A 24559-nucleotide genomic window follows, 5' to 3' on the forward strand; every position below is an offset into this window, starting at 1 on the left:
ACCAGATTTTTCAAGTTAATTTAGTATTCGTCTTTTAGGTTAAATGAATGGATTTTGCTTTTAACATTTTTAGAATTCATAGTCATGACTGATAATCTCATGCTTTTTAAAATGTTTTTCAATTTATAACCGAAGCATTTCTCTATAACTGTTGAATTCCAAATTATTGTTGTAATCTCTCTTACTCTTAACCCTCTTAACCATAGGAAGTGAAGACGATTAATTGACTTTTAACTCATGCCCAAGGTCCACTGAACAAGAATCTTCCCCATTTCAAATTAAATACATAATATTATTATCATGACCATAATTTAAAAATTGTGCATTTAAATCTTTAGTTCTCCATGTATCAACAGTTTACCCTCTTATTCTACAAGACTCGGAAGTACATAAACATGAATTCCAACTTCACATTCAACAAATGAAACATTTTTACTTGAGTACGTATATAAAAACAAGGATTCAAAACTCAGGAAATTTTCCCCGTGTACAACAAAACAGTAGATACAAATCATATATAATTTAGTCAAAATACCAAAACTTTCACGACCATTAAGAAATCCAGGAAATACAAAAACACCCGAGTGAAATTTACGTCGTCTTCATTGCTCTGTGACTGTTTACAACTATACCTCTACGGCAATACGGGCAGTCTCCGCAGGTTCGAACCCAGGGATCCAAGCAGGCAGAGTGAAATCTATGCCCACAAGGCAAGCGTATAAGCTCATCTCCTTCCAAGAGAGTCTCCAAACATATACTACAATCCTGTGAAGCGTTTGGTGCCACTCCTTCAACGGTGCTGCTAAAAACCTCCAGGCGCAAACAGTCCAGGGCTTCTTGAGTGAGACCGGGTGGCTTCTTCTTTGGTTCTTGCAATAGTTGCAGCCTCTCGATTTGGGAGGTCAACTCAGTAATGGTTGAGCTTTCAGACTGACCTGTCGAGATTCGAGTCCCTGTGTCCCGAACAATATCAAACAGCCCTCTTATATCTTCTTCAAGCATTGGTTCGCTGTGATAAATGTAAGGTGATGGTCTCCTGGTTCCCCTAAATAAAAATCCAAACAAAACAGAGAACTATTATTTTAAACCAATGAGAGGGGAGACAGATCTTTGCATTCAAAATAGTTTCAGAAGTAGCCTAGACCATAGTACCATGTAAAGGCTGCAGCATTTTGATCTCGCATAATTTTTTTTTTTTTTTGAAATGAGATATATTTTTAAAGAAAATATCAATAAACCAATTTAACTGTACTGCCACAATCTCAGCCAACGGCCAAAGATCAGCTGAACTCAGGAACTCTGGTAAGAGCTAATTTCTTAATTATCTCATTGCATCACTTACCCAATTCAGGACAATAACAGTTATAGGACTGAATTGGCTTAAGCACAAGTCAAAAAGAAAATCTATCAGTTTGACAAAATAATACGAGTAACATTACGCAATTCCTACAGTTCATAATTACTTTTTCCATAAGACATTTAAATCACATGCTTAATGTGCAGGATGATTGATTGCAAGAAAGTTGAGAATGTTTCTGATTAAATGGGTTTATCATATAGCGTACTTTGCTTCTACAGATACAAGTCTATCTATTAAAACTGGAGCCAGATAAAGAAAAAATTGGATCCAGCAAGAATTGCAAATCTGTGATCAGAATATTCATAAATGCAAAACTTTCATATTTTAGTCACCAGTAGCATTGATGAATCCAATCTCTTTATTGTGCAGATGTACAATGACAATTTGGCATGAAAGTTAAGCATAATGCCTAATAAATTTTCATTGTAGATTGGTGTTGCCTGCGCAAATCAAATAGGAAGATGGTGGAACATCAAATTCTTCATTGTGACATTGCTACGGGAATGTGGAATCTTGTGTTTTGTTTGTTAGGGGTTACGTGGGTGATGCATGGAATGGTGGATGAATTATTGCACTGCTAGAAACAACATAAACACTGAAACAGTGATAATTGGATAGTAATTCTTTTTGTATTTAATGTGGTGTCTTTGAAGAGAAAATAATGGATTAGCTCGCGCTGCAGGAACTTTTGCTAAAATAATGAAGGAACCAGCACCCCCTACACTCTCTCTTAGGCTTGTGCGGCTACCTTCGGGTGTTGAAAAACATTGATTTCCAATGCCAAGCTAATGTTGGTAGAATTTCACTTTTGAGGGATGTGAGTTACTGGTAATGAGGATGAAGCTCTTATTCAGTTATTCCTGAGGTCTCTTTATGACAGGGCGGCGGTAACCACTTTATTCTCTTTTCTTATTTGTAGGAATTCTTTGATCTTATCAATTTAAGATGCTAGCTTTCCTTTTCTAATGTCTCTTTCATAGACATCCCATGTACAAGGGTTGTGCCCTTATTGCGCCTTTTTAATGAAATTTGCTACTTACCAAAAGAATCTTAATTGGATATCCAAACTCACTCTAGAAAAAGTACAAGCATGCACATGGTAGTAAGCACTGACCTGATTCCAGAAAGAGGCACCCCTCTCAACCTCTCCAGAAGCCTTTCCCTTGCAAGTAGCACAGCCCCAGGAAGCCTTTCATTCTCACTTAATCTTGGCCTACTTAAATTTTCTGTGTTGGCACTGTTGCTTGAAACAAGCTGACTTGTACTTTGGTCAAGTCGAACTGATGCACGCTCCTTAGCAAGGCAAGAGAATATACAAATGAGGGGAAATGATAGCATGAAACTCCACGTACTCAACCACTAGACAAATATTGATTTTCAACTTTAAGCTTTTACCACAGACGCAAACACAAACACTGTTATGACAAAGTATTTCTGAATACCCTAGCAATGTCTACCCTAGTTTAGATTCATGCTTAGCTTAGACGCAATATATGAGCAATATCTACCCAATTTTTATATCAAATTATAACATCTTAACACAACCGTAAAGTGAACTTATCACATTTGAACCAAAAAAAAAAAAAATCTCAAGGAACATCAGTTCAAGATCAAATGCTCATAGAGTTGAAGGCTATCATGTTTAAGTCTCTTTATGTTTGGATGGTTGCCCACAATAGTTCTCGCTTTTCTAATTTTCTAGAATGTTTAGATTTGTCTTCTTCCTCTTTTAGCTAGTTGGGTGTCTCTCCTTTATACTACCCGCTGATGCGCGTCAAATAAAATTTGAATTACTTATAAAAAGATCAAATCCTCATAAATCAGCTAAAACCCGAATGATAATAAAATGAAAAGAAATTCAAGGCCTCTAGTTTCTCAAAATTTGGAACACAGAAAGAAAAATGGAATACAAGCTCCACCTCCACTAAACCAGATACAATTATACACACATACATATGACTCGTACATATATGTTTCAACTGTGAAAGGAAATAATTTCCAGCGAACCGAGCCTAATTAGCTAAATTTATATCTAAATTACATTCAACTTAAAGAATGAAATAATATAGAAATAGAAATCCCCAAACTTGAAATATATATTCTTTCTTTGCTTTGGTACTCCATTTTCTGATCAACCAAAGAGAGAAAAGCTGTAAAACCAATGGATTTTTACCGCGTGATGCGACGAGTGCAAAGACCGCCGGAGAGGATCGCCGCCACCCAAATCACGTCGATGATGATGATGATGAAGAACGAGAGGATCGCAATGATGGCGACGAGAACCGTGGCTATATTGAGAACTCCGATCGAACCCTAGATCCGGGCTGCTCCGGCCCAAGCGAGACCTCCGGGTGTAAAATAGCTCCGACGCGCTCGTCATGCACTGAGATCGCCTACGCCTCTCCTTCCCTGTAACCCTCTCCGATTCCTCACAAAACGAAAAGCAAAATTTAAGCGCTTATAGAGAGACTGAGAGAGGGGAGATAGATGGGAAGGCTACTGAATGCTTCGAGGAAACGTGGGGGAGAGAGCGTAGAATTTGCGAGCGAAGTTGAAGTGTAAGCTTCGGAGAAAAGCAGAGAGAGAGAGAGAGAGAGAGAGAGAGTTCAAAAGCGTTTTGCTTTATACGAGGTTGAGAGGTTTCAGGAAGAAAACGCAGACTAACTTGACGGTTTTGTTTCGTGCGCAAACTCAACAAATATCTTTATTTTATTTTATATCTTATCTTCTTTTCTTTTCTTGAAAGTGTGGGGGAAAGAGTGACGCCTGTTTGCCTTGTCGAACGGTTAAGGTGGGGTCAATGGAACGATAGATTGAAAATTGGATTAGCTTTCGTTTATGCCGCGTTTGGCAAGAGAAGAGAGATGGAGAAGGGGAGAAGAAAGAGGAGAGACTGGATGACAATGTTCAAAACAAACAGGGTGTTAAGAGTGAGCATCAATAGGATAAATCAAATATTTGTGTTTGTTAAAAAAATTTCATCTTTTTAAAAAAAAAAATATTAGTCCGATAGTATAGCAAAAATTGATTGATATAAAAAAAAGTATGAATTTTTTTTTTTTTAAGTGAAAAAGTAATAATGTTTTGTATAGAAAAATAAAAAAAATTTATTTTGTAGTTATTTTTTTATTTGAATACCAATAAAAAGTGAATGATGTGATATAAAAAGTAAGAGAATGTTGAAAAAATGAAAAAGTAAGATGAATAGTATCATATCAAAATCGTGTAACAAACACACCCTTAATTATTTATCTCAATGTGATACTCTCAACCAACTCTTAAAAGGGTGTCTTTGAATTATCCAGTAAATATTGTAAATTAATGAGTTAACTTCACAAAGGTTTCTTAAACTTTTTTGTGTTTTGAGAAAATCTCTCAAAGTTCAAAAACTCACAATTTTACCTCTCGAACTTTTAATTTAATGGAATCTACTTCTTCCCTTGGGATTTGACATTAAATCCTAACGAATGCTATGAAAAAAGAAAAATACTAAGATACCCTCACCTTTTTGTATTTTTTTTTAATTTTAATGTGAAATTAAAGGTAAAATTAAATTTTATAAAACTTCTAGGGGTATAAGATAATTTCATCCATTTTTATATATGTTTAACTCAAACCCTAATGGAGGGGTAGATCGCATCAAATTAAAAATTTAATGGGTGAAATTAAGAGTTTTTAAAATTTGAGAGGTTTTCTCAAAAGGTATGAAAATTTAAAGAGCCTTTATAAAATTTTTCCTAAATTAATTATTGAATAAAAAATATAATTTCTATCATTATTCCTTATATATCAAATTTTCTCAAATCATTTTCAAATAAAATATTAAGGATTTGGCACGTTAACATTGTTATCTTTATCACCTAAATATTTATTATATTTTATTGTATTGATAAGGACTTGCCTCCAAATTTCTCAAACATACGATTAGTAGATTGTGCCACTGTAATATGAGAATCTCAAATAAAACAAAACATTTGATTCTATCCACACTCAATAACTCATTATTTATTTATTTTATTTTTTTGAAAAAATTCACTTTACCCCCAAAATTTTAGAGATTTTTCAATTCGAACCTTAATATTTAAAAATTGGCAATGTATCCCCTAATGTTTCAAAAAAATTTAATTCATACTCTCTGTTACTAACTTCCATCTAATTGGACGAAAATCATCTCATGTGCGTTTCACATGGGACTTTGATGTCTTCTATTTCAATTTTGTCATCATTAAAACCTATGAAATTACGTAATTACTCCCATTAAAACTTATGATTTCCGTCTAATTAGACCAAAATTAGTAACGAAGGGTCTGAATTGAAATTTTTTGAAATATTAAGGGGGTATATTGCCAATTTTTAAACATTGGAGTTCGAATTGAAAAATCAATGAATTAAGAAGTAAAATGAATTTAACCCCCTTTTTTTCTTTTATAAGTAATAACTCACTTTTGACTTGGTCACAACTTTTCTCTCTTCCTCATACCCAATCCCTGACTGCCGTAGCTATTAGTGAGGTCCGGTGTAATGGCTACTCCAATTAAGACTATGAACAAATTCTCTTCGGTTCAAATGAATTGAATAATATCTAATTAGTTATAGTAAATAGGTATTTTTGTCTTTTCACTTTTTGAGGAGACAAAAATACCCATCCACTATAAGTAACGGGATATTAACTAGTTCAAATAAAATGAAGATGATCCTAATTCATTAGGCTACCACTTTAAAGTTCATAATTTATTAAAGGCCTAAAATACCTTTTATATTAAATTTATCAACCAAAAAAAAAAAAATCAAAAGCCTCAAGAAAAATAAAATAAGAGGAGGCCATTTAACATGCTATAAACGTTTAGATTAAAAAAAAATAAAAGAAAGTGCCTTAACATGTTTAAAATTTTAAAGTATAGCACGACCCACTTTTTTTATACTTCTTTTTTCTCTTATTTTCTTTCATCATTTCTATTCTTTTGCTTATTGGTTTTATCATTCCTTATTTCTTCGATATTTTATATATTAATACTTACTATGAGATGCTGTTGATTTTAGTTTGTTGTTGTTACGAGTTCATGTGTTGATTTTAGTATACGACTAATTAAATCATACTTATAATAATTTATTTTACCAAAAAGAAAAAAAACAGATTAGTGGAGAATAATATTTTATTTTATTAGTGAAAATTTAATGATTTCATTAGACTTTTAAAAAATAAACACTCTATGATATTGGAAACCGATCCTCTCCAGTCCAAAATGGGTTGGAAAGTATTCAGTTAAAGGCTAAAATTTCTTTTCAGAAATTCTAAGACCCCAACTGGGACACATGTTCCACTACTAAAATAATAATAAAATATTATTTGTAGTTAAAAAAATTTTAAAAAAAAATGGGGTGGCGGAACAATTTTTTTTTAAAAAAAAAAAAAAAATTTGATCTAGGGTGGCTGGACACCCCATTGCCCTTAGGGGTGCCGAGGGCCAAATCAAAAAAATAAAAATTTGATCTAGGTTGGCTAGCCACCCAATTTTTGCCCTAGGGGGTGGCCGGCCACCACTGGAAGCCACCCAAATCAGCCGGTTTGGGGTGACTTCGGCCACCCCATGGCCCTTGGGGGAGTTTCGGCCACCCCCAAGGGCCAAATCAAGAAAAATAATAAAAATTGATCTAGGGTGGCTGGCCACCCTAGACCGGTCGGCTCCGCCACCCTTTATTTTTTTATTATTATTTTGTTTTTTAATTTTTTAAAACTATAAATAATATTTTATTATTATTTTAGTAGTGGGATAGGTGTCCTGTTTGGGGCATTAGGATATTTGAGAAGAAATCTTAGCCTTTAACTGGATACTTTCCAATCCTAAATGAACTGAAGAGGATCTGTTTTTTATGAGATTATAATATCATAAATAACATCAAGATATTGTTACATCCATATTTGCTATGACAATTGTTGGAGAGCCGCTTTTTGTCAAGCAATGAGTTGCCATATCACCTTCTCGTTTGATGTGTTACACATGCCATAAATGGAAACTATTTAGTAAAGCATTCAAATCATCAATCAATCATATTTGCTATGACAATTGACGCTTTCCGTCAATTTCATCTAAATACCACATTTCATTCGTTGAATATTCTTCTCCCAAATCCCAAAAACCGTTTGATTCTTGTTCAATGTTACACCACTCATCTTTTGCTTCTTCTACCTACTGCGTACTACTTAGTGTGGCAACAGTAGTAGCTTCAATTTCTGCAGCATGCAGAGTGTTACTGCTCCATTCATCTTCCCCATTCTCGTTTTTTAAATTTGGAGTAACAAGCTTCATGCTTATATCTTTAAAGTAATTTGTGCAACCAGAGCTTCTCGGAATTGCTGCTAAACAAATGCTTGATGGGGTTGTTGCTGAACAATCATCTAGAAAGTTGAGGCGAGCACGAGAATAGTATATTGCTCTTTCAGCTTTATCGTAAGACAAGGCAGCATCAACAACATTTTCAAAACTGACAAGACATAGCATTTTTCCCTTTGGCTCACAAATCTCAACAACGCATTTACCCCTTGTCCTCTGCCTAATACCTTTGTATTTATATGATGAGTTTTCGAGTCCTCCATTTTCTTTCATGCATCCCTTCTTCGACCCAATTCCTAGAGCTTTACGAACTAGTTTGATCTTATTATTGCAAGACTTCATCTAGGCATTACGCTCTTCCCACTTGGCAAGGGTCTCAACAACCGATAGAGTTCGGTCTTCTCTACTTCTAGACTTCCTCTTCCTACAAGAACATCGAATCAGCACCTGGATCTTAGCAAAATTCTACACACAAACTGTTCAATGCTAATACAAAACAAAAAGGCAATAATCAATTGCAATAAAAGGTATATAAGACTTTAAGAATCAATGCAAAAAGGCAACAATCAATTGCTTTTTAATACTAGTGAAAAGAAAAAAGGCATCAAGTATCAATGGCGGAGGCGCGTGTTTCCCACACGCGTCATGGTGGCGCGTGTGGTACACACGCAAGGGCGGAGGCGAGAGGGGTGCGTGGACATTTGTAATTGTGAGATAGCAGTAGATCGGAGCTAAAAAACTCAAACAAAAAAGCAATAGATCTGACCTCAAGCAATAGCCAGTGGGGGGCACATAGGGTATGGGTGGGTGGGAGTGGGGGAGGGGGGGCAAAGAGGAAGAACTTTTGAGCGAAAGTATTAAGCAAAGAGAATTCTAATTCTACACTCAATTGTTATACAAAAAAATGAAGCGAATTCCCCAATCTAAAACTCTTAAAGAATCAACTCAGTCAGCAATCTGAGTCTGCATATCTATCTCCCTTATAATCCCAGATAATTATAATACTCCAGCCGCCTGCCTATCTGACTTATATATTTACTCAAACCTAAAAACTCAAGATGGCGTCTACTGTCATATCATTCATACTTTCAATGATAGAGAACCAAAGCTGGCCAGCATCATGACCCAATACCGATTAAATATCAAGGATTTGATTTCTTTCCAAGAGAGCGTCAATTTCCTCCAAAGACCACATTTCATTCGTTGAATACTCTTTTCCAAAATCCCAAAAACCATTTGATTCTTTTTCAATATTACACCACTCATCCTTTGCTTATTCTACCTACTGCGTAATACTTGGTGTGGTAGCAACAACTTCAATTTCTGCAACATGCAAAGTATTACTGCTCCATTCATCTTCCTCATCCTCGTTTCTTAAACTCGGGGTAACAGGCTTCATGCTTATATCTTCAAAGTAATTTGTGCAACCAAAGCTTGCCCGAGTTGCTATTAAATAGATGCTTGATGCGGTTGTTAATGAACAATCATCTGGAAAGTTGAGGTGGGCACGAGAACAGTTCATTGCTCTTGTAGCTTTATGTTAAGACAAGGCAGCATCAACAGAATTTTCAAAACTGCCAAGCCATAGCCTTTTTTCCTTTTGCTCACGAATCTCAGTAACCCATTTACCCCCATGTCCTCTGCCTAACACCTCTATATTTACATGATGAGTTTTTTGAGTGCTCTATTTCCTTTCATGCATCTCTTCTTCGACCTAATTTCCAGAGCTTTACGAACTGATTTGATCTCATTACTGCAAGACTTCAGCTGGGCACTACTCTCTTCCCACCTGGCGAAGGTCTTAGGAACCGATAGAGTTCGGTCTTCTCTACTTCGAGACATCCTCTTCCTGCAAGAACATCGAGTCAGCACTTGAATCTTTGCAAAATTCTACACACAGATTGTTCAATGCTAATGCAAAGAAAAAATGCAATAATCAATTGCAGTAAAAGGTATATGAGACTTTAAGAATCAATGCAAAAAGGCAACAATCAATTGCTTTTTAATACTAGTGAAAAGAAAAAAATGCAACAAGTATCAATGGTGGAGGCGCGTGTTTCCCATGTGCGTCATGGCGGCGCATGTGGTACACACGCAAGGGCGGAGGCAAGAGGATGGAATAGTATAGACGATAGAAGGTGATGGAGAGGCGCGTGGACGGTTGTGATTGATAGATAGCAGTAGATCTGAGCTCAAAAACTCAAACAAAAAAACAGTAGATCTGAGCTCAAAAACTCAAACAAAAAAGCAGTAGATCTAAGCTCAAAAACTCAAACAAAAAAGTAGTAGATCTGACTTCAATCAGTAGCCGATGGGGGGCACATAGGGTATGGGTGGGGGAAGGGGGCGAAGAGGAAGAACTTTGGAGCGGGAGTATTAAGGAAAGAAAATTCTAATTCTACACTCAATTGTTATACAACAAATAAAGCCAATTCCCCAATCTAAAACCCTTAAAGAATTAGCTCCGTCAGCAATCTAAGTCTGCATATCTATCTCCCTAATAATCCAAAATAATTCTAATACTCTAGCTACCTGTCTATCTAACTTATATATTTACTCAAACCTAAAAACTCAGGAAGGCGTCTACTGTTATTTCATTCATACACTCAACCACAAAGAACTAAAGATAGCCAGCATCATGACCCAATACTAATTCAATATCATGGATTGAATTTCTTTCCAAGAGAGAGTTAATTTCCTCCAAATATCACATATCATTCGTTGAATACTCTTGTCCCAAATCCTTAAAACCGCTTGATTCTTGTTCAATGTTACACCACTTATCATTTGCTTCTTCTACCTACTGCAAACTACTTGGTGTGGCAACAGCAGCAGCCGCTTTAGTTTCTGCAGCATGCAGAGTATTACTGCTTCATTCATCTTCCCCATCCTTGTTTTTTAAATTAGGGGTAACAAGCTTCATGCTTATATCTTCAGAATAATTTATGCAACAAGAGCTTGCAGGAGTTGCTGTTAAACACGTGCTTGATGGGGTTGTTGCTGATCAATCATCTAGAAAGTTGAGGCGGGCACGAAAACCGTACATTCCTCTTGTGGCTTTATCGTAAGACAAGGCAGCATCAATAGCATTTTCAAAATTGCCAAGCCACATCCTTTTTTCCTTTGGCTCACGAATCTCAGCAACCCATTTGCCCCTTGTCCTCTACCTAACACCTCTATATTTACATGATGAGTTTTCGGGTCCTCCCTTTCCTTTCATACATCCCTTCTTCGACCCAATTCCTGGAGCTTTATAAACTGATTTGATCTTATTATTGCAAGGCTCCAGTTGGGCATTACTCTTTTCCCACTTGGTGAGGCTCTCAGCAACCGATAGAGTTCGGTCTTCTCTACTTCAAGACTTCTTCTTCTTGCAAGAACATCGAATCAGCACCTGAATGTTTGTAAAATTCTACACACAGATTGTTTAATGCTAATGCAAAGCAAAAGGACAATAATCAATTGTAGTAAAAGGTATACGAGACTTAAAGAATCAATGCAAAAAGGCAACAATCAATTGCTTTTCAATACTAGTGAAAAGAAAAAGGCAACAAGTATCAATGGCGGAGGCGTGTGTTTCCCATACGCGTCATGGCAGCGCGTGTGGTACACGCGCAAGGGTAGAGGCAAGAGGATGGAAGAGTACAGACAGTAGAAGGTGATGGAAAGGCGCATGGGCAGTTGTGATTGTTAGATAGCAGTAGATCTGAGCTCAAAAAATCAAACAAGAAAGCACTAGATTTAAGCTCAAAAGCTCAAACAAAAAAGTTGTAGATCTGCTGGTGGGGGGCACATAGGGTATGGGTGGGGGAGGGGTGCAAAGAGGAAGAACTTTCGAGCGAAAGTATTAAGGAAAGAGAATTATAATTCTATGCTCAATTGTTATACAAAAAATGAAGCCAATTCCCCAATCTAAAACCCTTAAAGAATCAGCTCAGTTAGCAATCCGAGTCTGCATTACTGCATATCTATCTCCCTCATAATCCAAAATAATTCTAATACTCCAGCTGCCTTCCTATCTCACTTATATATTTACTCAAACCTAAATACTCAGGAAGGCGTCTACTGTCATATCATTCATACTCTTAAAGGCAGAGAACGAAAGATAGCCAACATCATAAATCAATACCGATTCAATATCATGGATTGGATTTCTTTCCAATAGAGTGTTAATTTCCTCCAAAGACCACATATCATTCATTGAATACTCTTGTTCCAAATCCTAAAAACCGATTGATTCTTGTTCAATGTTACACCACTCATCTTTTACTTCTTTTGTCTGCTGTGAACAACTTGGTGTGGCAGCAGCAGCAGCCGCTTCAGTTTCTGCAGCATGCAGAGTATTACTGCTCAATTCATATTCCCCATCCTCGTTTCTTAAATTCGGGGTAACAAACTTCATGCTTATATCTTCAGAGTAATTTGTGCAACCATAACTTACCGGAGTTGCTGTTAAACAGATGCTTGATGGGGTTGTTGCTGAACAATCATCTAGAAAGTTAAGGCGGGCACGAGAACTCTACATTGCTCTTGCAGCTTTATCGTAAGACAAGGCAAGATCAACAGCATTTTCAAAATTGCCAAGCCACAGCCTTTTCCCCTTTGGCTCACGAATCTCAGCAACCCATTTACCCCATGTCCTATGCCTTACATCTCTGTATTTAAATGATGAGTTTTCGGGTCTTCCCTTTCCTTTCATGCATCCCTTCTTCGATCCAATTTCTGGAGCTTTACGAACTAATTTGATCTCATTATTGCAACACTCCAGCTAGGCATTACGCTCTTCCCACTTGGCGAGGGTCTCAACAATCGATAGAGTTCGGTCTTCTCTACTTCTTTACTTCCTCTTCTTGCAAGAACATCGAGTCAGCACATGGATCTTTTCAAAATTCTACACACAAATTGTTCAATGCTAATGCAAAGCAAAAAGACAATAATCAATTGCAATAAAAGGTATATTAGACTTTAAGAATTAATGCAAAAAGGCAACAATCAATTGCTTTTCAATACTAGTGAAAAAAAAAAGACAACAAGTATCAGTGGCGGAGGCACGGGTTTCCCACACGCGTCATGGCAGCGCGTGTGGTACACGCACGAGGGCGTAGGCATGAGGATGGAAGAGTACAGGCCGTAGAAGATGATGGAGAGGCGCATGGACGGTTGATTAGTAATTTGAACATAAAAATTTGTTTAGTATATATATATCTACGCCCGAGGATGGAAGAGTACAGGCCGTAGAAGATGATGGAGAGGCGCATGGACGGTTGATTAGTAATTTGAACATAAAAATTTGTTTAGTATATATATATATTTGGAAAGCACATGTCACTCCTCTCATTTCGTCCCAATATTTGGCACTCTCCGCCTCATACTCCCCCTCTTCAATCTTCTCAAACAAGCATTTGAAGTGAGGAAAAAAAAAAAGAAGAAGAAGAAGAATAAGAGAGTGCGACCCCATTTTTGCCTTAGGCCACCCCATGGCCTTTGGGGGTGGCTCGAAGGCCAAATCATTTAAAAAAAAAAAAAAAATGATATAGGGTGGTTGGCCACCCCATTTTTGCCCTAGGGAGTGGCCGGCCACCACTAGGGTGGCTTCGGCTACCCCAGACTGGCTAGCTTTGCCACTCCCCTAGGTCAAAAATGGGGTGTTCAGCCATCTTTTTTTTTAATAAAAAAAAAATTAAAAACTATAAATAATATTTTATTATTATTTTAGCAGTGAAACATGTGCCCCATTTGGGGCCTTAAGATTTTTAAAAAGAAATCTTAGCCTTTGATTGAATACTCTCTAGTCTCAAATAAATTGGAAAAGATCTGTTTCCTGAGATTACAATATCATGAATAACATCGGGATATTGTTACATCCATATTTGCTATGATAATTGTTGGAGAGTCGCTTTTTGTCAAGCAATGAGTTGCCATATAACCTTCTCGTTTTACGTGTTGCACATGCCATAAATGGAAACTATTTAGTAAAGTCTTCAAATCATCAATCATATTACCATAACTTCATGATTGTTCTATTTAGTAAAAAAATTTGAAGGAGTTGGCCTATGTTTGACTTTGAAGGAGGTGGTCACACCAGCCCTTCCTTAGAAGACCCTTTACATTCCAAATACTTGTTGAAGCATAAGATGGCCTATGTTTCAATTGTGCTTCCAAAAAATTTCCACCCAAGTAATATTGATTGAGAATAATATATTAACAATATTTCAACATATCACATATGCCCCTCCCAAAAAAAAAAAAAAAAAACAATATATATATTTTGAAATAAAAAAATAAAATAAAATTTGACCATAAAAATTTGATTAGTAATTTTATATATATATATATTTGGGGGGAAAGTCCACATACTCATCTCAAACTACCACCCAATTGACAATGTCCCTCCCAAACTTTAAATTGTGACAATGTATCCCCCCAAACTACCAAAACATTGTCAATGTCCCCCTCATTGACGAAACTACCCTTAGTAAAATTTTAAAAAAAAAATACTAAAATTTCTGGAAAAACCTAAAATTAAAAAAAAAAATCTTTTTATTAGAAAAAAAAATTTAAAAATTTCGATTTTTTTTTTTATATAAAAATTGAAAATTTTTCGTTTGTTTTTTTTTTTTTTTAAATGTTTTCTTTTATAATTTTTAAATAAAAATTTCCGTTTAAAAAAAAATTAAAATATTTTCATTTAAAAAAAATAAAATTTTCGTTTTTTTAAACATATTTTAAAAAAATCTAAAAAAAATAAAAATTGATTTTTTTAAAATAAAAATTTCGGTTTAAAAATTAAAATAATTTTTTTAAAAAAAATTAAAATTTTCGTTTTAATTTTTTAATTTTTTTTTTTTTAATTTTAGGGGTATTTTTGTCATATTGATAAATATATAGGGGCACTTTGTTCTTTTTGCTAGCTTTGGGGGAATATTAACAATATTTTGGTAGTTTGGGGGTACATTGTCGCAAATAAAAATTTAGAGGGACATTATCATTTAGGTGATAGTTTGAGGGGTATTTGGATTTTACCATTTTTTTTTTATTTTTGGAAAGCACGTGTCAACCCTCTCCTTTCGTCCCAATATTTGGCGCTCTCCGCCTCACACTCTCCCTCTTCAATCTTCTTGAACAAGCATTTGAAGCGAGGGAGAGAAAAAAAGAGAGCGCGATGGAGAAGAGCGAAAGCACATCAGGCGACACGCCTCGGCCATGGCAGTCGTACCACACTGTCTTCACCAACGCTAAAGCAGGCACGTTTCCGTCCTTCCAATTTCCCTTTCTTTTTTGAATTTTTTGCTACTTTTATCCTTCTATTGTATGTCTCTTAAATTGACTAACCATTTTTCATCGTTGCCGTTGGTTTGATTTTCTTATGAAACGAATTCAATTATATCTTGGAATTATTGGTTTTTGTGTACTTTTTTTTTTTTTTTTTTTTTTTTTCTTTTAAATATGTGATGTGTTATTTTGTGAGGATTTTAGGTATGGATGGGGTGGACAAAGAGAGAGTGCAAAGAATAGTGTATGAGATGAGCAAAGGATCTAAGTATTTCGAGAATGAGGAACGCAAGGAGGCCTTTACGAGGCGGAAAGTCGAGAGCATGCGTGCTCAATGCGCGATGCTCACGGCAGCCGATATATCTAACAATCGAACGGTATTTTCACATATTTTGTTTGTGATGTAGTAAGATATGATCTTAGGTTTTGCCATATTTTTATTAATGATGTATGAAACCTATTTATGGATAAATCTTTTTGGATGTAAATTACAATTGCCATGAGTGCCGACTTTATTACAAATGGGAACTGTCCCTATATGTGCTCTGAGTACAGATTAGTGTGCATAATTCATTGCATCCGCATTCCACACCCCCCCACCCCCCCTGTTGGCTATGTGGGCATTCAGTTTCTGGTTTATTCTATTTGCAGGCGGCTTCGATTAGTGTGCATAATTCATTGCATCCACATTCCCACGCGCCCCCCCCCCCCCCCCCCCCTCCAACACACACAAACACAATGTTGGCTATGTGGGCATTCAGTTTCTGGTTTATTCTATTTGCAGGTGGCTGATAGAAGAATTTTAGAGCTAGAAGCTACACGTGACTTGACGAGGATTTGGCTGCACGTAGATATGGATGCTTTTTATGCTGCTGTTGAGACATTAAGTAACCCAATGTTAAAGGGCAAGCCAATGGCCGTTGGCGGCATGTCTATGATCTCCACCGCCAATTATGAGGTTTGGGATGCTTACTGATTTCTTTAAAGGAGGTCATTAATGAAATTATGGCTATTTCATGTATACTTCTTTGTTAGTTTTGATGTTTTCGGTCTCTGGATTGACTTGCTAATCCCCTTTTAAAATTTTGATTGCCTTTATCTTCGCTTTGCTTCAGCAAGTTTTTCGTTAAACCTGATCTGATCACCCTGCAGGCACGGAGATTTGGGGTTCGTGCTGCAATGCCTGGTTTCATTGCACGTAAATTATGTCCGGAGTTAATTTTTGTTCCCGTAGATTTTAAGAAGTATACTTATTACAGTGATTTGACTAGGAAAGGTATGATGTTCTAAATTCAAGAAAGATTTGTGATGCAGCTCGTTTGTTAATTGCTGATCATTACTTTGCTTGTATTTCTTGTTGTTACTTGTTAGTTTTTCAGAAGTACGATCCCAACTTCATGGCTGCTAGTTTGGATGAAGCATACCTTGACATAACTAATGTCTGCAAACAAAGGGGCATTTCCAGTGGAGAAGTAAGTTAGCGCATATAATTAATTTATTGCCTGTGCATGCTAGATTTTGTATTTTTTACATAGCTTCATTGCGTTCATTAATAGTGACAAGCTTTTAATGTTAAACCTCTTGTTTTTTTACTCTGCCTTTGCGAAGATTGCTGAAGAACTCAGAACCTCTGTTTATGAAGAGACTGGTCTTACGTGTAGTGCTGGAGTGGGACCAAACCGCTTACTTGCTAAGGTTCTGCTGGCTATTTTCTTGATATTCTCTGTGTGTGTGTATCCTGCATGGAATCCACCATATGCCTTTTCAACACAAAAAAAAAAATAAAAAAATAAAAAATTGAGGCATATAGCAAATAAATAGAAGTTTGCATAATTTATTAGAGAACTTCACATTTTGTGCAATAAGGCAAGTCATTTTATTTCATGGGGAAGTTCATTGCCACGAATAGATATTAGGTATATCTACCATAAAACATTTTATTTTAGGTTTGGTGTAAAAGATGGAAGGCTTTTCTTTGCATCTTGAGGGAAGAATTCAACTTTTGGTGGCTGGAAAAATGGTTTTTATAGCATGCTTCCCATTGTATTCAAGTCAAACTACATGCATTGCTTATAGCACAAAACTAGGCCTGCCTATGAAGTATAGAGTAGACTGCTTTGAAGTCAAGAATCAAATTGTTTGGAGGTTAAGAAAAGCTGTGATGAGAAGCTGATTGGGGAAGAAAGATAAAAATGAGAATATATGAAAAATTTCAGGAACAGCCGTAAATTCAATCGTAAGATGAGGTTTTGGGGCATATAGTTTGAGATGTGCTTTCTGGAGGTGGCAGAATATTGCTGCCATGTTATGAGTTCTTAAGAATAATACAGAATCACATTATGTGCCCACAGTGTGGTGGTATGCTAGTTAGTAAAACCATAAAATAGGGGAAATCAAATCAAGGACAAGCTTAACATCTGCAATAACTGATAGTTCACATACATCTTAATTGCCTTATCCCTCTCTTATGTTCCATTATTTTGTTTTTGAATGTTTTTAGATAATTTTTTGCAGGTAAAGAGGGTACACACATATCTGCGTTTGTGTCACCTTTTAGCTGTATCTCTTAACTTTAGTTTTGCATAGTGTTAACACAGTTAAGTCAAAAGTGATTAAGATTGCTTATGTATGTTACGTCTTTATATAAATCTTCCTCCATATATTTGTTTTTTCAGGTTTGTTCAGATATAAATAAGCCAAATGGACAATTCATTTTACCAAATGACCGGTTGGCTGTCATGACATTTATATCCTCACTTCCCATACGAAAGGTATATTTGTGAATTATTGATCTACTTCAGCGGAAGGACATGATTTATTTATTTGATAAAGTTAGAGCTTGCAGAATGAGAGTTTTTTTTTTTTTTTTTTTTGTTATATGTAGTTATGGAGTCTCAATTTAATTTACATTTCTTATCACACACTTGGGCAAACTTTTTTAACAGATTGGGGGCATTGGTAAGGTCACTGAACATATTTTAAGGGATGTTTTTGGAATCAATACATGTGAGGATATGCTGCAAAAGGGTGATTTCCTCTGTGCATTATTTTCTCGTTCTACAGCAGGTTAGAACACTGGTCGGTTCTTTCTACTGTTTTCTTTGATTCACCATAAACATGTTTTTATGTACCTGTTATATTGTCGAAAGAACATAGAAATTATACTCTCACATCTTAGCATACCCTGTATTTTATATGATTAGAGCACCTTGCCTCAGTTAAAGATCTGCTTCCTTTTTGTACCTTTTCCCCCTTTGCTGGAGTTTAAACTCCTTCGCCTTCTTTTACCGGGGTGAAGGGGATTGGAAACAAAGGCCGTTCTTATTTAAAAACCAATGACCATTGGATGTTCACTCTGTTTATTTTGAAATTCGTTATGTAGCGTACTTTTCAAAACAATTAAGCGCAGTGGTTGTTCGATTTATAATTTTCTTTTTTACTTAATCCTTTACATGTTCTTCCCCTGTCTTATCTCGTACCCTTTTGATTGTGATCTATTGTTGTTGTTGTTGTTTTTTTATTTTTTAAATTTTTTTTAATTTAGTATATCACCACAATGACCACATTGTCTATTCATTGCAGATTTTTTTCTCTCTGTGGCATTGGGGCTTGGGAAAACTGAAACCCCTCAAGTCATGTTACGGAAGAGTATCAGTAATGAGAGAACATTTTCCGCGACAGATGATGAGGCATTTCTTCATCAGAAATTATGTAAGTGGTCTTGTGCTTCATTATTATATTGTTGAATATTTGTTTGTAATAAAGCATGCAGTCATTGGGCTTAGTTTGGTTTGAGATGTCTCACTCTAGAACTCTGCCCAGCCAATTTTTTAGCAGAAAAAAACACATCTAAAATTTTTAAACCAAGACTCAAGATTTTTAAGAATAAGGCTGGTTTGATTCGACTCAGCCAAGTTGCATTCTTTGTTCCAACTTCTGGGGTTTTGCTTAAACCTTTAGTCACAGCCTCATGAAATTATGCTGACTGGCATCTAAAGTTGTGTTTAAACGTGCTAAATTTCTTAAAATTATAGATCTGTTATCAATTATGGGCATTGTATAGGTAATATGTAAGCCATTCTGACTAAATTGTGTTTGCAAATAATTGGATTCCCCCCCCCCCCCACCCCCGCGCAAAAGTTAGCCTTGTTAAGGTTTAAGGTTGTGTTTGCAGCTGATCTTGCGGAGATGCTTTCTTCTGACATGCAGAAAGAAGGTCTTTTGGGGCGAACATTGACTCTTAAACTAAAAACAGCATCTTTTGAGGTATTTTTTGATCCTCCATTACGATTCTTTTTATGAAGTCAGTCAATACCTACTTGCAAGATTTGATGTGCAACCTTTTTCTGGTGTAGTTCTTTTAGCAATTCTGCTTAATTTCCCTGCTCCTTTGCAACCTTTTATTTATTTACTTTTTCTTTTGAAGTGGAGAAGGGTGGTTTATGCTTGACTTGTAGTCTATTTTCTCTCTGACAATTTTATTACTTCTTTGCCTTGTTTGTTCTTCTTCTAATTTATTCCTGCCCCTCATTTAGTAATCACTAATGAGTAATCCGTGTTTACTATGTGCCACAACAGGTTAGAACCAGAGCTGTAACTTTGCAAAAGTATATTTGCTCAAGTGAGGATATTTTGAAATATGCTTCAAAGCTGCTAAAGGCTGAACTTCCTGTCTCTTTGAGACTGATAGGTACCATAGAATTTGCTATTAATATTCTTCTTTACGAAAGAAAAGTACAGTATCTATTCATTTTACCATGGAGGGGGGGGATAGGGCGGAGAGGGGACCATGATAAAATTGAATCTTGCACCTTGTAGGGCTTAGAGTATGACAATGCAGTTGTATTGCTTATTTCAGGCCTGCGGTTGTCTCAATTTAATACAGACATGGTTGGTGCTCCATCTGAAACTAGACAAAAAACTCTCACCGATTTTCTTATATCGGGAGTTGCAAATAGGAAAAGTACCAGTGATAATAGTTCCCTGGGCTCAATTGTTGATAGCCATGAGATATGTAGTTATGAAGATAGAGATTTATTGGACGGCAGCCACTTGCCAGATTTGGAAGACAAGCACACTATTAGCAACAAGGTATGTGAGAATTTTAAAGACTGGTTCTAATCTTGACCAAGACTAGAATCTTTTTTTTTTTAATTGTAGTAGAACTCTTTGAAAATGCTGAGTGGATGAAACCCAAGTACACAAAAATATACAAGAGAAACCATCTAATGAAAAGGAAGGACAATTAAGAATTGGAGGTGTCAACAAATTGGCAATGGGCTTTAGCCAAATGGCACTTGCACAGTTCCACCTACCTAAAATGTGGGATGGTGGGCGACAGGTTGCAAATTCTAATCCTGCAGGGTACACATTGGGTTTACCAAGCAAAAAGAGAGAAAAAAAAAAAAAAAATTGGCAACAAGTTTTGAAAGATATTTATTGTTATGGATGAAAGCCAAAGTCCATGGACAGATTTCACAAAGAGTAGTCCCTTAAGCTCGCTTCATAAAGTTCTTTTCCTTTAAATGTTCTTTGATTCTGCTCCATCCATGAGCCCCAGAACAAACATATTGGAGCCATTCACCTTGTTGCGAAATCTACCACTCAGTGTGGAAAGATCCTGAGTTATCAGTTCTGGAAGAACCAAACACACCCAACTACTGAGAACAAAAAGAACCATTCTTTCTAGCAAAAAAATAGTTTGCTGATTCTCTGACCTGTTTATGTTGGTAGAAACTCACAGTTGATTAATTTTAATAAGATTATGAAATAGTTAAAATCTTCTGATGTGTAGCTGTCCAAAGCGAATACCTACGCTTTTAGAACAGCCCTAGAACGTCAAACCTCTTTCCTGCAGAGAGAGATTTGCTAGAACCCCTCAGGGCTGTATTTTAAATTTGAAAAATGTAAATTAGTGGGCATTTCTTAGTTTTTAAGTAGATCATGTAGATGTTTATAATTTGTCCAAAAAAAAAAAAAAATGTAGATGTTCATATTGCAATGCTTTCTAGTTTATTCCTAACTTGTTGATTTACTTAAGAGTTTGTTTTTCTTCTTTGGATTTTGCCTTTTGTGTAGGTGAATTCACCACACCCAAAATCTCATCAAAATGCAGTGACTGGGTTGTTGGAAGCAGATTCATCTTATGTGGAGTTTAGATGTAACAGCCTAGATGAAGTGAACAAGAGGGCCAACTTGCTGGATGACGAGGCAGTTTCTTCATCCAATCAGGGAGAGCTACTTTTGTGGGTAAATGATTACAAGTGTTCACTATGCGGGTTTGAATTACCTCTAGGATTTGTTGAGGAGAGGCAAGAACACTCTGATTTTCATCTTGCTGAGAGACTTCAGAAGGAGGAATCTCGCAGTGAGACTAGAACTCTAATGCCGAGACACAGGTATTGTGATTATTACATTGTAGTTCTGGTAATTTGGTACTTAAAACTAATTTAAAAAGAGGTTGGGTTTGAGTGTTACGTAGACAACTTAACTTATCCCAAATATTAAACTCACAAATTCGTTCTTTCGTAATATTTCCCAAGACTTGATTCATTAAATACACTTGCTGCATGGCGTGACAAGTAGCTAGATTTAGTGAATGCGTTCTTCATAATACTTGACCTTTTCCATCTGTGGTTACTTGCTCAATTCACAAATGTACAAATTTTGGAGATCAGCGGAAGGGAGGTTAAAGGAGATGGTTGATGGAAGATTATTTTACTCAATTGAGATTATTATTTTTTTTTTATTATTATTATTATTATTTTTTATTTTTAATCTATACTTTTAGCAGAAATAAGCATTTGATCTGAAAATTGACAAATTTGAAACCTCATCAGGTTTTCCCAGAAGGAAAACATTGGGAGCCAAAGCAAAGGTAAAAAGCAGAAGATATCTCCAAAAGATAAGGGACACATTCCAATAGATATGTTCTTTGTTAAGAGCTGTCAGAATTTTTAGCGTTAATCTATTTGTTCTACCCTTGTATATAGTTGTGTATGCTATAGTAAAAAATGGAGTGCATGAGAGAGATGCAATAGATAGATATTCCTTTTACGAATTGAACACTGTAAAAGTCTACCAATAAATTAAAAATTGAAGATTGTAAAAAATGCCTTAGAAATCAATTTTCACAGGTAAAATGGGGTTATGTCGTAGTATGTTTTAGTCAACTTTTAGCCTTAATCTCGTAACTTTAGTTAAGTATTAACTATTAAGTAATTCACATTTTTATGTACGTAAGTCTTCCTCGATATATATATGTTTTCTCAGGGATTTTCTAGGTGTGGTCTTTTTTGTATTTCCTTTTTTTTTCAAAGCTTCTGTGATTTTCTTTCTATAAAAGTTATTTTCCTAAAAGATAAATTTAACCCCAAAAAACTACAAAGAAAAACACTAATTTTACACCTACTCTTTGCAAAAAAAAATTACTACATAACAAATGACATATGGATAACATCTATGTCTGAAATCCCACGGAAAAAAAAGTTAAATAATATATTTTTGTTTAATACAATATTACTGATTTTTAACGATTGAAATTTCAAACGTCATTTAGGACTAGGCTCTACTTGCAAGCGATCCTGTTTTTCTTTACTGGTTTTTTTGTCAATTCAATTCACTCATTTATATTACATATATAACTATAATTGCCACATACATAGTAAAACCTATGTAACTTCAATATATGCATTACATGATAAATCTCATGTAACTCTCAGATGAATGAGAAACTAAAAGATTTAATAAAATACAAAAAAAGACTTATGAAGATATTTTATAAGAATTTAAGTTTATTACTCAATATTTGATAGATTCTACGGCCAAGGAAGGTCCTAGAAGTAGATGACAACAAACAATGTTAAACAACTAATTAAATAAGAAACAAGGTAGAAATATGTAGTAAATCAAAGCAGTAAGCCAACAATAAATGCATAACGAAAAATTTGTTAATCATATATATACAATTGAAAATGATGTACCCTAATGTGGTATAATTGTTATACAAAAAATGAAGCCAATTCCCCAATCTAAAACCCTCAAAGAATTAGTTCAGTCAGCAATTTGAAGCCTAAGAACTCAAGAAGGTGTCTGCTGTCGTATCATTCATACTCTCAATGGCAGAGAACCAAAACTGTCCAACATCATGACCCAACATTGATTCAATATCATGGATTGGATTTGTTTCCAAGAGAGCGTCAATTTCCTCCGAAGACCACTCATCATTTGCTTCTTCTGCCTGCTGTGTACTACTTGGTGTGGCAGCAGGCTTCAGTAACTGCAGCATGTAGAGTATTACTGCTCCATTCATCTTCCCCATCCTCGTTTCTTAAATTGGGAGTAACAAGCTTCATGCTTATATTTTCGGAGTAATTTGTAAAACCAGAGTTTTCCAGAGTTGTTAAACAGATGCTTGATGAGGTTGTTGTCGCTGAACAATCATTTAGAAAGTTGAGGCGAGCTTATAGCTTTGTCGTAAGACAATGCAGCATCAACAGAATTTTCAAAACTGTCAAGCCACATCTTTTTTCCTTTTGGCGCACGAATCTCAGTAACCCATTTACCCCATGTCCTCTGTCGAACACCTCTGTATTTACATGATGAGTTTTCGGATACTCCCTTCCCTTTCATGCATCCCTTCTTCAACCCAATACTTGGAGTTTTACGAACAGATTTAATCTCATTATTGTAGGACTCCAGCTGGGCATTACGCTCTTCCCACTTGGCAAGGGTCTCAGCAACTGATAGAGTAGCATCTTGTCTACTTCGAGACTTTTCCTCTTCCTGCAAGAACTAAATGGCAGAGACATCAATACTAATGCAAAGCAAAAATGCAACAATCAATTGCAATAAAAGATGTACGAAACTTTAAGAATGAATGCAAAAAAGGAAAAGCCAAAAAAATGCAACAATGGCGAAGATCTGACGTCAAGCAGTAGTGCAAGGGTGGGGGAGGGGGGCGGAGAGAGAACTTTACTGAGTTTGGGCTAGAGGATAGGGAATTCTAGATCTACCATCAATGAACCTTCTTCACATTAATTTCAGAGAAAACCCTAGAAATACTAAATCTAACTAATAATATTAATTAACTAATTAATTAATTAATTTCCTTTTTTTTATTCATATTAGAGTAATAATTAGTCAAAGTGCTAAAAAGTAAACAAATCAAACACAGGTTTGCAAAGGAACATGAGGGACGATGCGGACGCACCACCAAGTCCACTCGTAGGAGTCGACGTAGAACAAAGAGAGTGAGAGTTGCACCTCGTCGAGAGTCCAGACAAGGCGTCTGACAGGGTTCGAGTGGCCGAGTGGACTCAGGATGGGTCGGACGCAGAGCATGCATGTAGCCTCCGAGGGCCAAAACGGCGGGTCTTATGGAGGAGTGGGGGCGGAGAGGAAGAGTGTATTTATTTTTATTTTATTAATCAATCACAAAACCCAAAATTTTCACCCACACCCACACAATCAAAAATCCTTTTACGGAAAAACCCAGAAAAACCCTAATGAAACAATAGATCAAATAAAGGGAAACAAAGAAGAAAAGGTTTTGATCAACCAACCTTGATGCCGTATCCTCCGAAGAAATGGCCAT

At 35.9% G+C, this 24559-nt stretch overlaps 2 protein-coding genes and 5 pseudogenes across 2 annotated transcripts; 1 reads left to right on the plus strand and 6 right to left on the minus strand.

The window, feature by feature from the left end:
* Positions 1–383: 383 nt before the first annotated feature.
* On the minus strand, positions 384–3979 carry LOC132179707 (RING/U-box superfamily protein). The gene is made up of 3 exons (XM_059592467.2): positions 3534–3979; positions 2475–2653; positions 384–1045 (listed from the first exon to the last, which is right to left on the minus strand). The coding sequence occupies exons 1-3, from the start codon at positions 3738–3740 to the stop codon at positions 592–594; spliced, it is 840 nt and encodes a 279-aa protein (XP_059448450.2). The 5' UTR covers positions 3741–3979; the 3' UTR covers positions 384–591.
* Positions 3980–7548: 3569 nt separating this feature from the next.
* On the minus strand, positions 7549–8393 carry LOC132177264 (putative dehydration-responsive element-binding protein 2H; annotated as a pseudogene).
* Positions 8394–8737: 344 nt separating this feature from the next.
* On the minus strand, positions 8738–10332 carry LOC148586154 (dehydration-responsive element-binding protein 2A-like; annotated as a pseudogene).
* A 160-nt stretch (positions 10333–10492) lies between these two features.
* LOC148586155 (dehydration-responsive element-binding protein 2C-like) lies at positions 10493–11367 on the minus strand (annotated as a pseudogene).
* Positions 11368–11734: 367 nt separating this feature from the next.
* On the minus strand, positions 11735–12846 carry LOC148586156 (uncharacterized; annotated as a pseudogene).
* Positions 12847–14801: 1955 nt separating this feature from the next.
* Positions 14802–22106, plus strand: LOC132176902 (DNA/RNA polymerases superfamily protein). The gene is made up of 14 exons (XM_088515930.1): positions 14802–14936; positions 15169–15341; positions 15749–15922; positions 16117–16240; positions 16336–16436; positions 16573–16659; positions 17640–17735; positions 17910–18030; positions 18547–18675; positions 19139–19230; positions 19543–19654; positions 19823–20055; positions 21043–21362; positions 21804–22106. Exons 1-14 carry the CDS (start codon positions 14855–14857, stop codon positions 21922–21924), a joined length of 1965 nt encoding a protein of 654 aa, XP_088372056.1. The 5' UTR covers positions 14802–14854; the 3' UTR covers positions 21925–22106.
* A 929-nt stretch (positions 22107–23035) lies between these two features.
* Positions 23036–24559, minus strand: LOC132177266 (dehydration-responsive element-binding protein 2C-like; annotated as a pseudogene).

Source organism: Corylus avellana, chromosome 4 (assembly GCF_965113065.1).
Source record: "Corylus avellana chromosome 4, dhCorAvel1.hap1.2, whole genome shotgun sequence".
Classification (NCBI taxonomy): domain Eukaryota; kingdom Viridiplantae; phylum Streptophyta; class Magnoliopsida; order Fagales; family Betulaceae; genus Corylus; species Corylus avellana.

Excerpts from the sequence above, each read along its gene's own strand:
- LOC132179707 (XM_059592467.2), bottom strand. The coding sequence starts at position 3,740 with ATGACGAGCGCGTCGGAGCTATTTTACACCCGGAGGTCTCGCTTGGGC. Across the intron at positions 2,654-3,533 it reads TGCACTCGTCGCATCACGCG|GAGCGTGCATCAGTTCGACT; the intron begins GTAAAAATCCAT and ends TGCCTTGCTAAG. Across the intron at positions 1,046-2,474 it reads GTGCCTCTTTCTGGAATCAG|GGGAACCAGGAGACCATCAC; the intron begins GTCAGTGCTTAC and ends ATTTTTATTTAG.
- LOC132176902 (XM_088515930.1), top strand. The coding sequence starts at position 14,855 with ATGGAGAAGAGCGAAAGCACATCAGGCGACACGCCTCGGCCATGGCAG. Across the intron at positions 18,031-18,546 it reads ATTTTCTCGTTCTACAGCAG|ATTTTTTTCTCTCTGTGGCA; the intron begins GTTAGAACACTG and ends TATTCATTGCAG. Across the intron at positions 20,056-21,042 it reads AGCACACTATTAGCAACAAG|GTGAATTCACCACACCCAAA; the intron begins GTATGTGAGAAT and ends CCTTTTGTGTAG.